Source organism: Sciurus vulgaris, assembly GCF_902686455.1.
Source record: "Sciurus vulgaris genome assembly, chromosome: 9".
In the NCBI taxonomy this organism is placed as follows: Eukaryota; Metazoa; Chordata; class Mammalia; order Rodentia; family Sciuridae; genus Sciurus; species Sciurus vulgaris.
The window spans coordinates 73,486,606-73,505,320 of NC_136469.1; the positions used below are offsets into that span (position 1 = coordinate 73,486,606).

General features: G+C 32.8%; 1 protein-coding gene across 6 annotated transcripts in view; it reads left to right on the plus strand.

The window, feature by feature from the left end:
* KLHL8 (kelch like family member 8) overlaps nt 1-18,715 on the plus strand; it is a 73,135-nt gene that overhangs the window by 33,738 nt on the left and 20,682 nt on the right. For 4 of the 6 annotated variants that reach the window (XM_079153280.1, XM_079153278.1, XM_079153279.1 and 1 more), the window contains 4 exons: nt 9,386-9,934; nt 11,065-11,251; nt 15,485-15,628; nt 16,507-16,618. In XM_079153280.1, coding sequence (XP_079009406.1) covers nt 9,386-9,934; nt 11,065-11,251; nt 15,485-15,628; nt 16,507-16,618 — 992 coding nt within the window. The remainder of the gene's footprint in view (nt 1-9,385; nt 9,935-11,064; nt 11,252-15,484; nt 15,629-16,506; nt 16,619-18,715) is intronic. The other 2 variants (XM_079153282.1, XM_079153283.1) reach the window with 2 other exon arrangements.

Sequence of the window (18,715 nt, forward strand, 5' to 3'; positions counted from 1 at the left end):
CCCTAAAATAACAAATAGTTATTGGTGAAATTAGTATTCCCCAGATAAACTTTGTTTTTGTTTTTGTTTTTGTTTTTTTCTAGTGCTGGTAATTGAACCAAGGTACTCTACCACTGAGCTATATCCCCAGTTCCATTTTTTGGTGGAATCTGGGGTTACCAAGGATTGAACTCAGGGGCACTCAACCACTGAGCCACATCCTCAGCCCTATTTTGTATTTTATTTAGACCCAGGGTCTCACTGAGTTGCGTAGTGCCTCTCTGTTGCTGAGACTGGCTTTGAACTCTAGATCCTCCTGCCTCAGCTTCGTAAGCCGCTGGGATTACAGATGTGCACCACCACTCCCAGCTACCAGATGAACTTTTGATTTATGAATTTGAAGATTTTGATTTTTTTTTTACTTAATTAAAATTCAATTCTTGGTTGTTCACACTATACTACACTGTATGTCCGTATTCTAGTAATTGAACTTCTACTTCATTGTTAGCATCTGCTAAGTGAAATTTAACTCTTACTGATAATGAAATAGAGTTTATTTAGACTTAAATGAAGTCTTGAGTGAAATTTTAAGTCTATGTTCTATAGGGTCATGTTGTTTGGCTAAACAGTCTTAATAAAATTAGAAAAGTGATAAAGCAATATCTTTGGATTGTTTCCTGTTACATGTCATAATTTTGTTTTGTTTTTTCCTTTTGGTGCTGGGGATCTTACCCAGTGCCTCATAGATGCTAAGCAGTTGCCATACTACAGAATTATACCTTTATTCCCCTCTTCATTACACATTGAAAATACTTACTTATTCTTATCTCTGTCTGATATTAATTTTTGCTCAATGATTCATGTACATCCAAGCAGCATTTTCTATGTGAGATTTGCCACTTTCAGATCTTTTAGATTTTGCTTTCTGCTTCTGATCACACAAGTTATTAGAGCTCACAGTGTTATAGTAATTATTTGAGAGTATAATTTGAATCAGATGAAGTGACAGTCAGCAAATATCCATAAACTAAGAATGCAGGCTTTGAGTTTCAGGCCCGGAATATCTAGAAATGTAATGTTACACTGTGTATATAACTAATCTGTAGTCTCTTTTCTAAGACTCTTAGTGTCCCTAAGTGTTTCTGGTTTCAAAGATAAAGAGAATAAAACCATTACATAATCCTGCTAATTCTATACAAAATTTAATTATGTGTATATTTTAATAAAGAAACATTTAAGCTTTTTGATCCATAATGTACATTATATTTATTTTCATGTCATTGTTCTGATTTTCAAATTTAGTGTGAAATTCAGTAACCTACACTGAGTTTGGCAAAAATAAAAGAATCATAAAATAGATTATTTGAATATAATCAGTTATTGGTTCAACATACTAATGATTGCATGGAAAACATTTAAATAAAATATTATTGATTTTATAACTTTTTAAATTGGGTTTTAGAATAATCCTTCCAGTTGTGGGATTGAATGCAGGAGGACTCTACCATTGAGCTACATCCCACCCCTTTTTATTATTTTGAGACAGTCTCACTAAGTTGCCAATGCTGGTCCTGAACTTGTGATTCCCCTGCCTCAGCCTCTTGAATTATTGGAATTACAGATATGTACAACTGCACCCAGCTGGGTTTTAGAATAGTCTTACAAATTTCTGTACATATACTTTTTAAAGTGAAAAATAAGGATATAGATGTTTTAGGCATAACTGGGTAGTGTCAGCAATAGGCTAAAATGTATACTTCAGGAGAGTCTAGTGGAAGGCAAGTATGCTATATTTGAAGCAGTGACAGAAGTCATATAGAAATGAGAAATGCTTCACTAGAGATTGACTATCATTTTTATTTCCACAGCTGCAAAATTAGAATTATGATTAGATTTCCATGAGTAGTAAATGAATTAATGCGTATAGAGTATTTACAGCAATGTTTGGCATACATTTAATATCAGTTATTATTATGATCATTTTTTATATGCTATTATCCCAAGAGTATCAAGTAATTCTGCTGTGGCTCAATCTGTTCCTATTCATTAGAAAGAAAGAATTAGAGTTTAATTATTTAATAGATCTGATACTGAATATTTTTCTTAATTCTAATATAAATTATACTATATTTTCCTTGAGGGAATTTAGCTTGTAACTGACTGGATAAGAATAAGTACTCTGAAATTCAAAGTACAGGGAAACAAAACAAAAAGGATGAAATTATTATTTCATAACAACTCCTGACATGAAAGCAGGATGCCTTAATCCATTTGTGCTGCTGTAACAAAATACTATAGGTTGTGTAGTTTATGAAAAATAGAAATTTATTTCTCACAGTTCTGAAAACTGGGAGGTTCAAGATTAAGTCACTTGCAGGGTTAGTGTCTGGTGAGGGCTATTCTCTGCTTTTAAGATGGCATCTTGCTTTTGCTCCTCTGGAGGGGATAAATGCTATGTCCTCACATAGTGGAAGGAAGGCAGAGGGTGGAAAGGACTTATGTTAATTTCCTCTAGACCCTTAAATGACACTCACTGATCCATTCTTGATTGCAGAGCCCTCTTGATCTCATCACTTTCCCAAGGTTTCACCTCTTAGTAATACCACAATGGGGATTATTAAGTTTTAATACATGAGTTTTGGGGTGCTTTCAGACCACAACGCAGATACAATCTAATAAAATAGAAATGATAATGTAGAAAGTGGCCCTGTATTTAACATTTAAGCATTAACTGTTAAAAAGTCTTTTAAAATGTTGTTTTTAATGTTCTGTGTTAATTGATAATCACCTTTACTTTTGTCCATTCATTTAGTAAATAAGTATTTTGATCTTTTTTCATTTTTCTCAAAAGGGTATACTTAAGTATTCCTAGGTTCTTATTTATTTGACACTCAAATGCTACCTAAATTGTTGTCTTTATTATGCAGGTTGGCTGTATTTAAATGTTAATATTTCTAGATCCTTGTTTATTTGATTTCCAAAACAAATGCCACTGTCACTGAGCTATAGCCACAGCCCTTTTATTTTGGGACAGGGTCTTGCCAGGTTGCTGAGGCTGGCCTCCAACTTGTGATCCTCTTGCCTCAGCCTCCCAATTCTGAAGTATTATAGGCATGTACAATTTGCCATCATGCCAGGCCCATTATGTAGGCTTTAAAAACATAAGAAAATGAATGCAGTGTAAGGTTAGTCAAGATGGTAGTGTAAGTTAGTTATAGAACTAGTTGTTATAGAAACTAGATGTTGTGAGGTGTTAATTCAGTACAAGTTAAGCCCTTATCTTGAGTCTGGTACGTCTGTTAACCCCTTCTAATTTAGGCCTTGGCAGTAAAACACTTTTTGACCACTTAGTGAATTATTGAAAAAAGTAGCTATAGAGCAAAATTACAAGGGATTAAATTGAAAAATTAGAATACAGCTTATAATGGCATACAAAAGGTTTGGATATAGGTTTGTTTTTGTTTTTAATATTTATTTCTATTTCATTTTGCCTGGCATGGTGGCACTTGCCTGTGATCCTAGGGAATCAGAATACTGAGGCAGGAGGATTGCAAGGTTGAGGCCAACCTATGCAATTTAGTGAGGTGAGACCCCGTCTCAAAAATAAAAAATAAAAAGGGTTGGAGATGTGGCTCAGTGGTAAAGTGCCCCTGGGTTAAATCTCTGGTACCAAAAACAAAAACAAAAACAAAAACTGTCATTTCAATGTAGTTCTTAAACTCTTAGCTTGAGTGACTGTTAAGTAGCATAATATAAACATTTCAGTCTAATATACCTTTGTTTTTGTTTTTTTAATGATTTAAACATTTTAATGTGTTTGTGTATGATTTTAACAATCTTTGTTACTGGCATTATAAAACTAATACCTAGAAATGAAGTAAATTATGTAAGAACAACTACAACACAAAAGAATAGTTCATACTGACCCATTTTTGATAAGTATATTGAATAGCTGAGAAATAAAATTTAAAAATGTTCTCATTCCACCATTATGAATCTACATCATGCACAACCATAGAAACAAAATGTATCCCATTTGTGTACAATGAATCAAAATGCAGTCTGTAAAAATGAAAGTTAAAAAATTAAAAAAACAAAAATAAAAAAATAAGTTGGAGGATAAAATAAATAAATGTAAAATTCAAAATTGGAAAAATGTTCACTTTCAACATATTGAATATATAAAGCATGTTTTTATTGCTTTTCAAATTTTTATGGATATTCCCAAACATTGCTGGCAAATGTGTAAATTAGTTCAGTGTTTCTGTCAGTATATTTGGTAGAATACGTCAATTTACAAAAAGCTTATTTTGGGGGTTCATAACTTTTGTTTTTCATATCTTAAGAAAATATTCTGATATTCCAAAAACCAACTTTTTATTCTAGGATACTGTTTGTGTTTAAAATGTGAAAAAATTGAAAACAGTGGTTAAAATGGTTAGTTTTGTTCACATGACCAATGATTTTATATCTACTGAATAGAAAAGCCTACGCCAATAAATAGGAGTGTTACAAAAGGTATCAGGCACTTGGGAAAAGATTACACATTTCAGGAAAATCTCAGTTATGTTTCAAAAAGTATAGAAAAAGTTGGATATAAAAACACCAGCAGATTGACAGTAGTTGAATTATGAATACATTTTTCCCTTGAGCTTTTCTGTGCTTTCTTTTTTTGTTTAATTTTGTTTTAGTTGTAGGTGGACACAATACCTCTATTTTTTTAACTGTTTATTCAAGTCTTAATTTTCTTTTTTTAAAATTTTATTTATTAGTACTTCATAGTTATACATAGTAGTTGGGTTGATCCTTAACAAAATCATACATGCACAGAATTCGATTTCATTTCACAATCCCTATTCTTTTCCTCCTCTTTTTTTCTCCTGTCCTCTCTTCCCTCCCATGTTCTCTTTACTCTATTAGGCTCTTCTAGTTATTTACATTTGATTGGTTCTTTTACTTGTACATAATAGTGAAATTCCCTGTTGTATATCTATATTTGCACATAACATAATTTTTAAAGAATTCATTCCACATTGCATTTTCTTTTCCATCCCTCCACTCTGCCTCTTGATTTCCTTCTTCTGTATTACTGATCTTCCCTTTATCTTTTTTTTTCTTTTTTATTGCAAACAAATGAGGTAGAACTTGTTTCTCTGTGCATGAAGTAGAGGCATACCATTTGTGTAATCATACATTTACATAGGGTAATGATGTTTGACTCATTCTGTTATTTTTCCTTCCCCTTCTCCCCCATCTTTTTCCTCTATATAGTCGATCATTCCTCCATTCTTGCCTCCCTCCCACCCCTCATTTTGTATTAGCGAGATCATTTGTCCTTTGGTTTTTTGGGATTGGCTTATCTCACTTAGGATATTCTCCAACTTCATCCATTTGCCTGAAAATGCCATAATTTTATTCTTCTTTATGACTGAGGAATATTCCATTGTATATACATACCACAGTTTCTTTATCCATTCATCTTTTGAAGGGCATCTAGGTTGGTTCCACAATCTGGCTATTGTGAATTGAGCAGCTATGAACATTGACATGACATGGCTGCGTCACTGTAGTATGCTGATTTTATTTATATTTTAAAAAAATTTTTTTAGTTGTAGATGAACACAATGTCTTTATTTATTTTTATGTGGTGCTGAGGATCGAACCCGGTGCCTCACACGTGCTAGGCAATCGCTCTACCACTGAGCCACAATCCCAGCCCCTAGTATGCTGATTTTAAATCCTTTGGGTATAGGCCAAGGAGTAGGATAGCTGGGTCAAATGGTGGTTCCATTTCTAGTTTTCTAAGGATTCTCCATACTGCTTTCCAGAGTGGCTGCACTAATTTGCAGCCCCACCAGCAGTGTATGAGTGTACCTTTTTCCCCATATCCTCGCCAACACCTATTGTTGCCTGTATTCTTGATAATCGCCATTCTAATTGGGGTGAGATGGAATCTTAGGGCAGTTTTGCTTTGCATTTCTCTTATTACTAGAGATGTTGAACATTTTTTCATGTATCTGTTGATTGCTTGTAGATCTTCTGTGAAGTGTCTGTTCACTTCCTTAGTCCGTTTGTTGATTGGGTTATTTGTATTCTTGGTGTAGAGTTTTTTGAGTTCTTTATATATTCTGGAAATTAGTGCTCTATCTGAAGTATGAGTGGCAAAGATTTTCTCCCACTCTGTAGGCTCTCTCTTCACATTGCTGATAGTTTCCTTTGCTGAGAAAAAGCTTTTTAGTTTGAATCTATCCCAGTTATTTATTCTTGCTTTTATTTCTTGTGTTTTGGGAGTCCTGTTAAGGAAGTCTGATCCTAAGCCAACAAGTTGAAGATTTGGACCTACTTTTTCTTCTATAAGGTGCAGGGTCTCTGGTCTGATTCCAAGGTCCTTGCTCCATTTTGAGTTGAGTTTTGTGCAGGGTGAGAGATAGGGATTTAGTTTCATTCTGCTGCATATGGATTACCTTTATTTTTTATGTGGTACAGAGGATTGAACCCATGGCCTCATGCATGCTAGGTGAGCGCTCTACAACTGAACCACAACCCCAGCCCTTCTGTGCTTTCTTGATTTCACACATTAAAAATGTATTTTAGTCAGGAGGAGAAAAAACTTTAAAAAAAATGACATTTACTGTAGGCCAATAGGCAGGTTCATTTTGTAAAATAAGTCAAATGTTAATGGAATTTTTAATGTTCTTTGTTAATTAATTAATGTTCGGTTATGTTCTTTTTAGTTCACTTTACAAACCAGATTATTTGAACAGAATTCTGCTTAATTTGTCATGTAGTTTTTCTGGGTTGGACCTAAAGGTGAATCAGCAGTAAAAACAAAGGATGCTTGATTTTTCCTTTTCCCCACATCTCCATGGTGAAACATGCTTTAATAATCTAAAGGCCTATGTTTCATCTATGAAAAATTACTCAGGGTTTTGATTAATTGCTTAAAAAATATATGGAATCACTTTATTAATGTTGATATTCTACATATTTTACTACTTAAATTTTAAGCTAGACTACCTTGAATTATTTATATTTTCCCTAATCTAAGAAAAAAGAATGTAAATTAGGAAATTACTAGTATCAAGGACACATATATAATATTTTATGATTTAAAATCTTACAGTAATGTGTAGTATTTTATAGTTTATGTGTTCTTCATCTCATTTTAAACATCAGGTTTGTATATTTTTTGTCTTTAGATTTTGATTCATTTCCAAGTTCCTGATGAAATGTTTCTGGCATTTGATAATTATTATTTTGTACTAGAGAAAGAAAATGTAGATATAAACTTCAGAGAATATAATGAAATTAAATAAAAAAGAAGAATTGGTATATTAAAAACCCAAATTCTCAGATGTTCCTATTTCATATGTATAGCTCAGATTTTTTTAAGTTAAAATGGATATTTATTACAAAAGCATACGTTGAAATGTACAGTGGAGGGGAAAGCCACATTTTTGTTTATTTGAAACAAGAGATTAAAATAGAGTTGTAAAGGGACAGAGTCTTACTAAAATTAGCATGAAAATAACTTGATGACCATAGATTTGTACAATTTGGACGGGAAGTCACTGTTAAAATAATGGTTCTTTGGAAATGGTAGAACCTTATTTTGTAATACTATCATGTAATCAGGTATTGGCAAGTTATTTAATTAAGTATGTCATATTACAAATACTTGTCTAAGAATCTGAATCACAATGGAGGCATGTTTGGATAATTTTTAAAAGAATATTTTAGACTATTAAAATTTTTTAATATCAGATTTCAGATCCCATTTGGGGACTGAATTTAATTTGATAACATGCTAAGTTTTATGTAGTAGCCTATGTTACAACATGAGTCCCAAATCTAAATCCTGCCTGATGAGTTCTGTTTAAAAATTAAATATAGTATAGTAGGCAAAAATGATCGTCTTGTATTTGTTGAAATAAGTGATATTCATTCTGTTTTCATATTAGTGAAAAAAGACTGGGAGAGAAGCATGTATAAGCAAAACTGTCCATTACAGTGCTCCTATAGCCTCTTTATTTAGTAGGTCTTATTTTAATATTAACTGTCAAATAATGAGACACAACCATAAGTTTATGATACAATAACCAGCACAAAAAAGGAAAATTGTTCTAGTTATTACTTTTCTTCATTAATTATTTATTTTAATGTGCCAGAATAACTGGATAACTACTATATTTAAAAAAAAAAAAAGGCTGGGATGTAACTCCGTGGTAGAGCACTTGCTTAGCATATGTGAGACATTAGATTTCATCCTAGCACTGCAAAAAAAGGAAAAAGGTATCTGCCTGTTCAGTACCAAGAACTTCAGATGTAAAGATTCAAGTATAAAATATACAATAAAAGAAATAAATGTGTGAAGTAAATATGTAATACTAGTTCCTGTTTTGAGCATATCTAAGGAAATCATAAAATGATTGATTTGATTATATAAAATGTATAGTGATTAAAATTTACAAGCAATCTATAGAAGAGAAAAATTTGAAATATATTTGACAAATGCCTGATATTTTAAATGTATGAGTTCTTACAAATAAATAAGAAAAAATCCATAGCGTATAAATAGCCTAAAATTTATTAATGATTTTATCTTGTAAAAGGAGATAAGTAACAATATTTTCAGTAATCAGATTAGCAACTATTTCTTAACAATTTAATACCTAAAATATAGCACAGATATTTTAAGTGGCTCAGAAATGAACAATTTGGCAGTGTATATCCACATTGTCCCTATCCTTTGCAGCAGTATTTCTGTTTCTAGGAGTTATCTATGGGAAATAAAGAGATTAGGAATAAATATTGAGTTACAAGTGTAATGGCATGCTATTGGAAGCAATCTCATTTTTTTAACAAGGTAGTAAGATTTTAATGTTTTATCTTTACTGCTTTTATATGAAATACATCACCTCAAAATAATTTAAATAGAAAATGAACTCAGTTGAGCACATAATAAATACTACTAAATGTTGCTTTATTTACTCTGTGGTTCAGTTTTCTGATTAATAAATTGTGGACAATAATAGTACCTTCTCATATTGGTGTTGGGACAATCAAGTGAGTCAGTATATGAAAAGCACTTTAAAAATGCCTGGTATAAGTGACAAATGATGTTTTTTTGTTATTCTCATTAATTCACAAATTGTTCTTAAAAGATGAGATAATATTAAAAAATTATAGTTCATTGTAGATATATGTATAGCAAGATAAGTGGGTAATTTGGAAGGTGTAAATTACCTGACTTTAAGAAACTGTCCTCGATTGAAGGTAAGTGAGTAGAGAATTGCATTATTAACGTAAATAATCCTAATTGTCTGGAGAGTTTGTTCCTGCTATCACACGTGCTCTGTGCTGATCTGAAGCTAATTTTGATTAAACTCTTTTTTGTTTTGAACAGGTTGGCTCAAAGCTAATCTCTTGTCACAAGCTGGTATTGGCTTGTGTTATTCCCTATTTCAGAGCCATGTTTCTCTCTGAAATGGCTGAAGCCAAACAAACGCTGATTGAGATTAGAGATTTTGATGGTGATGCAATAGAAGACTTGGTAAAGTTTGTCTATTCTTCACGGCTCACTTTGACTGTTGACAATGTCCAGCCTCTCTTATATGCAGCCTGTATTCTGCAGGTGGAACTGGTGGCCAGAGCTTGTTGTGAATATATGAAATTACATTTTCATCCCTCCAATTGTCTGGCAGTAAGAGCCTTTGCTGAAAGTCACAATCGAATAGACTTAATGGACATGGCAGATCAATATGCCTGTGAACATTTTACTGAAGTCGTAGAGTGTGAAGATTTTGTAAGTGTGTCACCCCAGCACCTCCATAAGCTTTTGTCCTCTAGTGATTTAAATATTGAAAATGAAAAGCAGGTCTACAGTGCTGCCATCAAGTGGCTTCTTGCCAATCCTCAGCATCATTCCAAATGGTTGGATGAAACACTGGCACAGGTAGGGCTGAAATATGATTGTGTATGTAAATGAAGTGATATAGACGCAAATCAACAGGTTTCATTTATTATGAAAAATGTACTTTATTTGAAGGACTGCAAAAACCACTGATGTAATACAATGATGAAATAGCTTAAACTCTTGTTTTCTAGTTCACTTCCTATACTGTTTTAGGCTAAGTCTGTCACATTTGAATGATTTACAAACCATTCAGGTTACAACCTGAATATTCCCTTAAGATTAATATTCCCTTAAGATTACAGTAATGAATATGTTTATGCTAATAGAAAATGATTCTGAGGAAACAACTCTGAAGTAAAATCATAACATTTTATAATGTAAAAATTTTAATGAATTATTTTGCTAATGAAAATATAGTTATTCCTAATGCATATTGATTTATTGTGGAAAGAACCATAAGATATCACTTTCCATTTTCTTCCCTCACCACAGTTTGACACTTTTTTTAACCTCAGAAATGTATCTGTTGTTATTGTTATTTTAAAAACTGTCAACAGGAATTACTCAAATAGGGATCTAATATATAGGCCCTTCAGGATCTGTGTCTTTTCCTTCATTTTCTCTCTCTCTTCCCTTCCCTATGCTTCCTATTCTTCCTCCCTCTTTTTTCCTTCCCTTCATCTCTCCCTTCATTTATTCCTAAGAAGTAAAATGATGTTACTTAAAAGAGAAATAGTTGTATTTACTTATTTCAAAATTAAATGCTTTATTAAAATTTTGTGCCTGATAATAGTATGTGATAATTGTCAGTTTTTATTAAAAATTTCTCAATAGCATTATCAAAAATTTTAACAAATATTAAGAAGAAAATTGCTTATAATTACCAGTGTTTATATATTTATAGGAAGATGAAGTTAACCTTTCAAGGTGTGATTATAATTAGACTGATTTTTTTTAAAGCACTTAGGACATTATTGGTTTGTTTTGTTTTGTTTTTGTGGTTCTGGGGATTGAATCCAGGGCCTTGTACATGCTATGTAAACTCTCTACCACTGAGCACACCATCAGCCCCTAGGTAAGTTTTAAAAAGAGAACATACTTTAGTGAAAGTGAAGAACAAGTTATTCTATTTTTATTAAATTTTATGTTGTAACTATTCATGATTTTAGGTTCGTCTGCCATTATTACCAGTTGATTTTCTTATGGGTGTTGTGGCGAAAGAGCAGATCGTCAAGCAAAATCTAAAATGTAGAGATTTATTGGATGAAGCAAGAAACTACCACCTTCATTTGAGTAGCAGAGCAGTACCTGACTTTGAATACTCAGTTCGGACTACCCCAAGGAAGCATACTGCTGGTAATTGACTTCCTTATTTTATCAGGTTTCCTGGAAGGATCCTTGATGTATTTGAGCATTGTTTATGTGTGTTCAAAATTAACTATAAGATAATTAGTGTCTAATTGCCATAAAGTAATAATTAGCAAATAAGTTAATATATATATACATATATTCGTAATTCTTATATACATGGTTTACTTTTGCCAATAAGCCATTTAAAAAAAAGCCATAGAATGTCTTATAACTACTGAAGACTTAAGAAAATATCTCATTTTGAAGTCTTCCCTGATTGTTCTAGGCAGAATTTGCTCCTCTACTAGTCCTTTATAGCACTTTGAACTTGTTTTACTATGTTGCATTATAATCTCTTTATTTGAGGTTTTAGAGTTCTTCAAAGGTGGGTATCTTATTTAAGTTTGTATCTTATCTTATATATTTCAGTATTTGTTTTTGCATTTTATCAAGACAAAAGAAAGGCACTAAACATCCAATATTTGTTTAATGGACCATATGAAAATCTAAAAGTCTTATATTTTAGGAGGCATGTAACTTCACCTTTATTTGCCACAATTTTTGGACTTCAAATTTTCCCAAGAAAATAATTCATATTTCCTCTTTTTTTTATATTTATAAAGAGGATCTTGTTTGGGGGATGAGAGAATATAAGTGAGGTCCACTGTGATAGTCAGCTTTTAGTCACTATGACCAAATACCTAAAAATAACAACTTAAAAAGAGGAGATATTTATTTTGGCTCATGGTTTCAGGGGTTTCAGTCAGTGGTTGGCCAGCTCTATTGTTTGGGGTCTGAGGTGAGGCAGAACATAATGGCAGAAGACCATGGGGAAGAAAGCTGCTCACCTTATTGAAGTGGGGAAGCAGAGAGAAAGGTGGGGGGACAAGTTCCCAAAGGACCTCCTGCAAGGACACAGTCCCTCCAACTAGGTTCCACTTCCTACATTTTCCACCACCTCTCAGTAGTCCAGCTATGAACCCTCAATGTATTCATCCACTGATGAGGCCAGAGCTCTCATGATCCAGTCACTTCCCATGATCCCCACCTCTGAACATTGCTGCACTAGGGACTAAGGCTTCAGTGCATGAGCTTTTGGGGGACATATTTCAAATCCAAGTTATAACATTAATGATTCAGGAAGGTCTCTGAATAGAGATTTCCTCTATATTTGCTGCTACCTAATATAGAATTATCAAATAGATCTTATGAGATGAGCTAACAACAGAAAAAGGCAATTTTTTATTGATTATTTTATCGATTATGAATTTGTCTAGGTAGTATATGGAAAGGCTGAAAATCATATACCTGCCTATGAAATAGTTATTTTAAATAATTAGTTTAATATGAAAAGGATTATTATTTTGTTCTGCTTTTTAATATAGTAATGGAAAGAAGTAAAATTTTTTTAGATATAAAGTTTTAGTTGTGAATCCTATTTCATAAATTCAAATTGTTTGATGAAATTCTTCAAACCTAATTTTTTTCTTTGGAGGGAGGATGCTGCTAGAAATTTAACCCAAGGCCTCATGCATGCTAGGCAAGCACTGTTCAAATCTAGGTTTGAATTCAACATCATATATATAGTTTCACATGATTGCACAAACTTTGTGTAGTAGATTTTAGTGAAGAATTCAGTCTTCAGTATGAGATAGATGGTATTATTCCATTTTATGAATTAGAGTAAGGATTAGGTTAAAAGTATGCTATGACTACACAGAAAAATAGCAGATATTTTTACTTCTATTTTAGTTTTTTTCCCCCTTTCATGCCATGTTCTAAGGTGACCTGTGTAGCTGAAATACTCGTTTCTACTTAAAGAAAATATAATCAAAGATTATAATTAAATTCTGGGTTTATAATCCCAGGAGTACCATTAAACATTTGTAATCTGGGGCAGACTTCCTAATCTTTCAAGGCTTCAGTTTTACTTTATAAACAGTTTGACTACATGTTCTTTAAAGTTTCTTCTAACTTTAAATTTCTCTGACTTAAAATATTGCATTGGGGTTAGGGTATTGCTCAGTGTTTAAAGCACTTGCCTAGCATGTACAAAGCCTTGAGTTCAGTCTCCAGCAAAAAGAAAATGATTCTGTAAACTATTGCATCAATTGGAAAAGATAGCACAAGCTGTTCCAGTCATTCATTTATGTAATCATTCAGCAAACATTGACTGCCTATCATGTGGCAGACTGTGGCTTAGGCTTTAGAAATACAAACAAATAGAATATAAGCAGTTCATTTTGGGGAAAACCTGCAGTCTGGTCTAGAGAAATAAACATATGAATAAACAAATTCAATAAAGTATTATAAGTGCTTTGATATAATCCCAAAGTATAGTGAGACACGCAAAGAATGGTTATTTTTACCTTGGAAGGGTCAGAAAAGGTTTTAAAGAGAGAGTAAATGTTAGTCCTAATTTTGAATAATAAGTAAAAGGTCTTCTGAGTGTCAGTATAAGGTGTTCAATTCATTTGCATTTACAGAATGCCTGGTCTATGCCTCACGCTGTGCTAGTCCTTGTTAGTACATAAATGCTTAATACAGGGCAGTGGTGCTGTAATCCCAGTGACTCAGGATACTGAGGCAGGAGAATCACAAATTCAAGGCCAGCCTCAGCAACTTAGTAAGAACCTAAAAAGGGTAGGGATGTAGCTCAGTGGTAGAGCACCTCTGTGTTTAATCACCAGTACCACAGTGGGGAAAAATGCTTAATGCACTGCCCTAACCTAGCTTAGAGTCTAGTGACAGTTGTCAGCATAATAGATTTTTAAAATATTGTATGCTAAGTGAATGATAGTATAAACATGTTATAGGAACATGAAGTATTAAAAAAAAAAAAAAAAGAGGGAAGAGAAAGGATTGATCCTGGAAGACCTTCATACTGTGCTAAGGTTTTACCCTGAAAGCCAGTCAGTGCTTCACAAAGAGTGAAGGAAGTAATCACCGAGGACCAGCAACATAGCAGTCACTTAGGAACTTGTTAAAAATATAAATTCTTGAATCTGCCCGAGGCTACTGAATCAGAAACTCTGGGGGTCAAGCCTTGAAATCTTTTTTGTTAGATGATTCTGAATCATGCTAAAGTTGTGGGTTTTTTTAATTGTAAAAGTATATAGCATATTTGTCATTTTAACCATTGTCAAGTGTATAATTCAGTGGCATTTACTGAAGTTTTATGGAGGTAATGGAAAGTTGTCAGAAGAGTCTTTGATTTTGATTATTCTCTGACAGTCTGAAAGCAAAATGGCTTTTAAGTGGTAAGAGAGGACAGAATTTTGCTGTTCTCTAATTGGGTAGTAGTTGATGAGGGCCTGAACTAAGACAGTGACTGAAGGAATAGAGAGGGAGGAGTAGGACACTCCAGGCAAGAAAGGGGTTGTTTAGGTAGACAAAAAGGGGAGAGACTTTTGAACATATTGGGTTTGAGGTTCCTGGAAATTGTGGTTTAGAAATGTGGATTGGGCTGAGCACAGTGGCACACACCGGTATCCCAGCAACTCGGGAGGTGGAGACAGGAGGAATTGTTAAGTTCAAAGCCAGCCTCAGCAATTTAGCAAGACCTAAACAATTTAGTAAGACCCTATCTTAAATTTTAAAAAAATAATTTAAAGTGCTAGGGATGTGACTTAGTGGTAAAGCACTCCTGAGTTCAATCCCTAGTACCGAAAAAAAAAAGAAAGAAAAAATGAAATGTGAATTTGAAATTATTAGGATACAGTTGGAAATTAAAACAAAATGGTAGACTTTTCCTAGGTTAACAAAAAGTATGTGAAAAATGGGGCAAGATGGAACCTGGAAAATAGAAGGAAAGAAAAGTTGGGAGACAAAAGGAGACTTTGGTATTATAGATATCAAGAAAGCAAATAATTTCAAAAAATAGGGTGATTAGTGTATCAAATGTTGCCTTTGTGTCCATTATGAAGAAATTAATTTAGAAGTTGGTTGATTTTGTTATGACCTTAGCAAGAACAGTTTTACAAAGTGGGTGATAGTATAAACCATACTATGATAGGATGTTAGCAAGCAGAGATATCTAATGTTCCTATTCTTTCAGAAATTCAAATGAGGGGGGACAATTAGATTAGATTTCTAATAACAGTGCATTGAATATTATCCAAATAATTCATCTTTTTTACCATTACTCAAAATTTTGACTTTCTAAATATCTTCTCACAGTAATTTTTAAAAAGTTTAGAAGCTGTGATTTTAATCTCTATCTTGTGACTTTATCTGTAGGTGTGCTGTTTTGTGTAGGTGGTCGAGGTGGATCTGGTGACCCCTTTCGCAGTATTGAATGCTATTCTATCAACAAAAACAGTTGGTTCTTTGGACCAGAAATGAATAGCCGAAGGCGACATGTGGGTGTAATCTCTGTGGAAGGTGGGCCTACTATTGCCTAACATCACATCACAGGATCACAGTGTTCTTCTTAAAAAATCTGTGATCTTTGAGAATTTCTTTCTTTTTGGCAGACATTTTTAATATATCAATAAAATATTTTGATAGTGATTGTTTACTTGCTTTATGTTCCAGATGTTCAGTGTAAACCTGTTGCACATAGTTGTATAATGTGCAGATTGAGTAGCTGGGAAAAGGGAGATGATAAATTTAAAATAAACTATTCTGAGTTATAATTGCAAAAACAAATTAAGGAAAAATGTTTTTTGAGGTCATTATAAATGTATATCAGCTTTTTTCTATATCTAATTACTATTACTGAAATTAGATTTTTTAAGTTATTACTAAAAATTGCATGGATAAATGGTTACAAACTTTTAAAAGGCAGTTTCCCCCCTGAGTTTAAGAGTATAAATGCTTTTGGGGAAAACATAAAAACATTTCTTAAAAATTTAAAATCACATGTGCCCCAAGCACCCAGAAATAATCAGTTAACATTTTAGTATACAGTCTTTCCCATTTTCGTGTGTATGTTTCATTTAGGGGAAAAAATGGTCATATTGTTTTGGCAGTTTTATACTTTTTTTATACAACATATTCAGTGTTTTTCCATTTTATTAAACATCATTTGAAAGCATGACAGTGATTATATCTACTAAACCTATTGAATATTTAATAACTTCACAGAGAGTAGCATATTTAGTGAAATAGTGCATTGGTTTTTCATTTGACTACTAAAACATTGATCATAATGTTGATCTGAACAGCAGTTGTTGAATATTATGACATTCTAATTATGTTGTTGATATAAAAATATCTGTTTATTTGGAATCAAATGAAAATGCTTCTTTATTTGACAGGTAAAGTGTATGCAGTAGGTGGACATGATGGAAATGAACATTTAGGTAGCATGGAGATGTTTGATCCTCTAACTAATAAATGGATGATGAAGGCATCAATGAACACAAAGAGGTAGATCAGCATTGAAATTTCTTTTGAATTGATTGCAGAAAATAAAGTTTCCTAAAATTGAAAGGTTTATTTTAAATTTCTATTTTTACAGATGTTACCTTCTTAAATACGTTTTATTAAAGCATCCCAAGTGATCCTTATAACTTTTTATATTTTTCAAGAATGAACTCACATGTTAGCATACTATAATTGTGGTTTTCACTAATACTTAAGCATTGCTTTTTAAAAAAAAAACTTTTTTGTTAGAAATACTTTTGGATTTTTCAGAAAAGGTGCAAAAATAGTAGAGTTCCTGTGTGTCAATGTTTCTCAACTGAAGATGATTTTGCTCCTTCTATGCAACACCTCAGCAGTGTCTGTAGACAGTTTGGGTTGTTAGAGAGTGGACAAGTTGCTGCTAGCATCTACTGGAAATAGGTCAAGGATGCTGTTAACAATCCCATGATGCACAGGATAGTCCCCTATAGCAGAGAATTTTCTATCTCCAAATGGCAGTAGTGCCAAGGTAGAGGATACACCTTGCTGTAGTTCCTTCACCAAACTTTCCATAATCTTAACTAACATCTTACACAATCATAGTATAATTGAAATTAGCATTGATACAGTGCTATTAATTAATATGTAGACTGTGTTCAGCTTTTGCCAACTTTGTTCACACATTTTTAAACTTCTAATTGACTTTTCTTGTCTCATTTTTAAAACAAAGTTTTTAGTTGTAGTCTGACACAATACCTTTATATTATTTACTTTTATGTGGTACTGAGGATCGAACCCAGTGCCTCACATGTGCCAGGAAAGCAGTCTACAACTGAGCCACAACCCCAGCCCCTCTTGTCTCATTTGATTGGCTGATAATTTAACACAATATGAATAGAAACAGAGACAGTAGGTATTTTTGTCTTGTTCCTTTCTTAGCGGAAATATATCTAGTGTTTCTCTGTAAAATAAGATACTGACTTTAAAACTAAGGCATGTATATTTTGTCATGTTAATAAAATGTCCCCCAGTTTCTGGTTTCTTTACTGATTTTAACATGAGCATTAATATTTTAAATCCTCACCTAAAATAAATAGAAATATGTTAAATAGTCTAAAGGGAAAAGATTTAGCTATATGATTTAGTACATCTAGCCTGTTCAACATTTGTATTAATGACTTGAATGTCAAATTTTTGATATCCTGAGGTATGAGGATGACTAATAATGTGCCCAAATTGGAATTCAAAAAGATGAGTAGGCCAGGGTTTAGCACAGAGTGCTTGCCTAGCATACTCAAGATACTAGGTTCATTTCCCAGCACCACAAAACAACAATAACAGCAACAACAAAGAGTAAGCTAAGTATATTTCAGGCAAAACTAAAAAATATCAAAATTAGAAATGCATATTAATACCTGCTTTAGGTGTTCAAATAAAAAAAATCAACACCAGTACAACATGGTAGGAAATTAGGTTGTGATTATGTTTCATTTAGAGAAAAGTACCTGAACCAATATGAAACACAGAACTTAAAAGGAAAAAAGTGAATATAAGATAGTTGCCTATATTGAAAGAAGTGAAACTTTTAGATCAAGGAGATCAAGTGATATTGTTCTGTATGCTGGTCTCTCCATATCTAAACTGCATTTTTGAAGTAAGATATGTAACAAGAGTTGGGATATAAGAATAAAAAATTAGACTTTGTGTACGTTTTTAAAAATTTACTTTGATCCAGAGAAAGAGGACTTAATGGAGTAACTGGAAATTTTAAGAGGTAAATATTGTTTTAGTAGGAAGGAATAACTCTTTCTAATTCTGTGTAAGAGAAATGGTGTATAGAAATGGTGTATAGAAATGGTGCAGTGGTGCACACCAGTAATACCAGCTACTCAGGAGGCTGAGACAGGAGGATCCCAAGTTTTAGGCCAGCTGCAGCAATTTAGTGAGTAAGTTGGATCCTGTAACTTGGATCCTGTCTCAAAATAAAAATTAAAAAGGATCAGAGATGTACTTCAGTGGTAAGTCTCTACTGATTTCAATTCCTCATACAAAAAAAAGAGAGAGAGAGAGAGAGAGAGAGCAATAAAGTCATAAGTATACTATAATTCCAGTATACTTGGA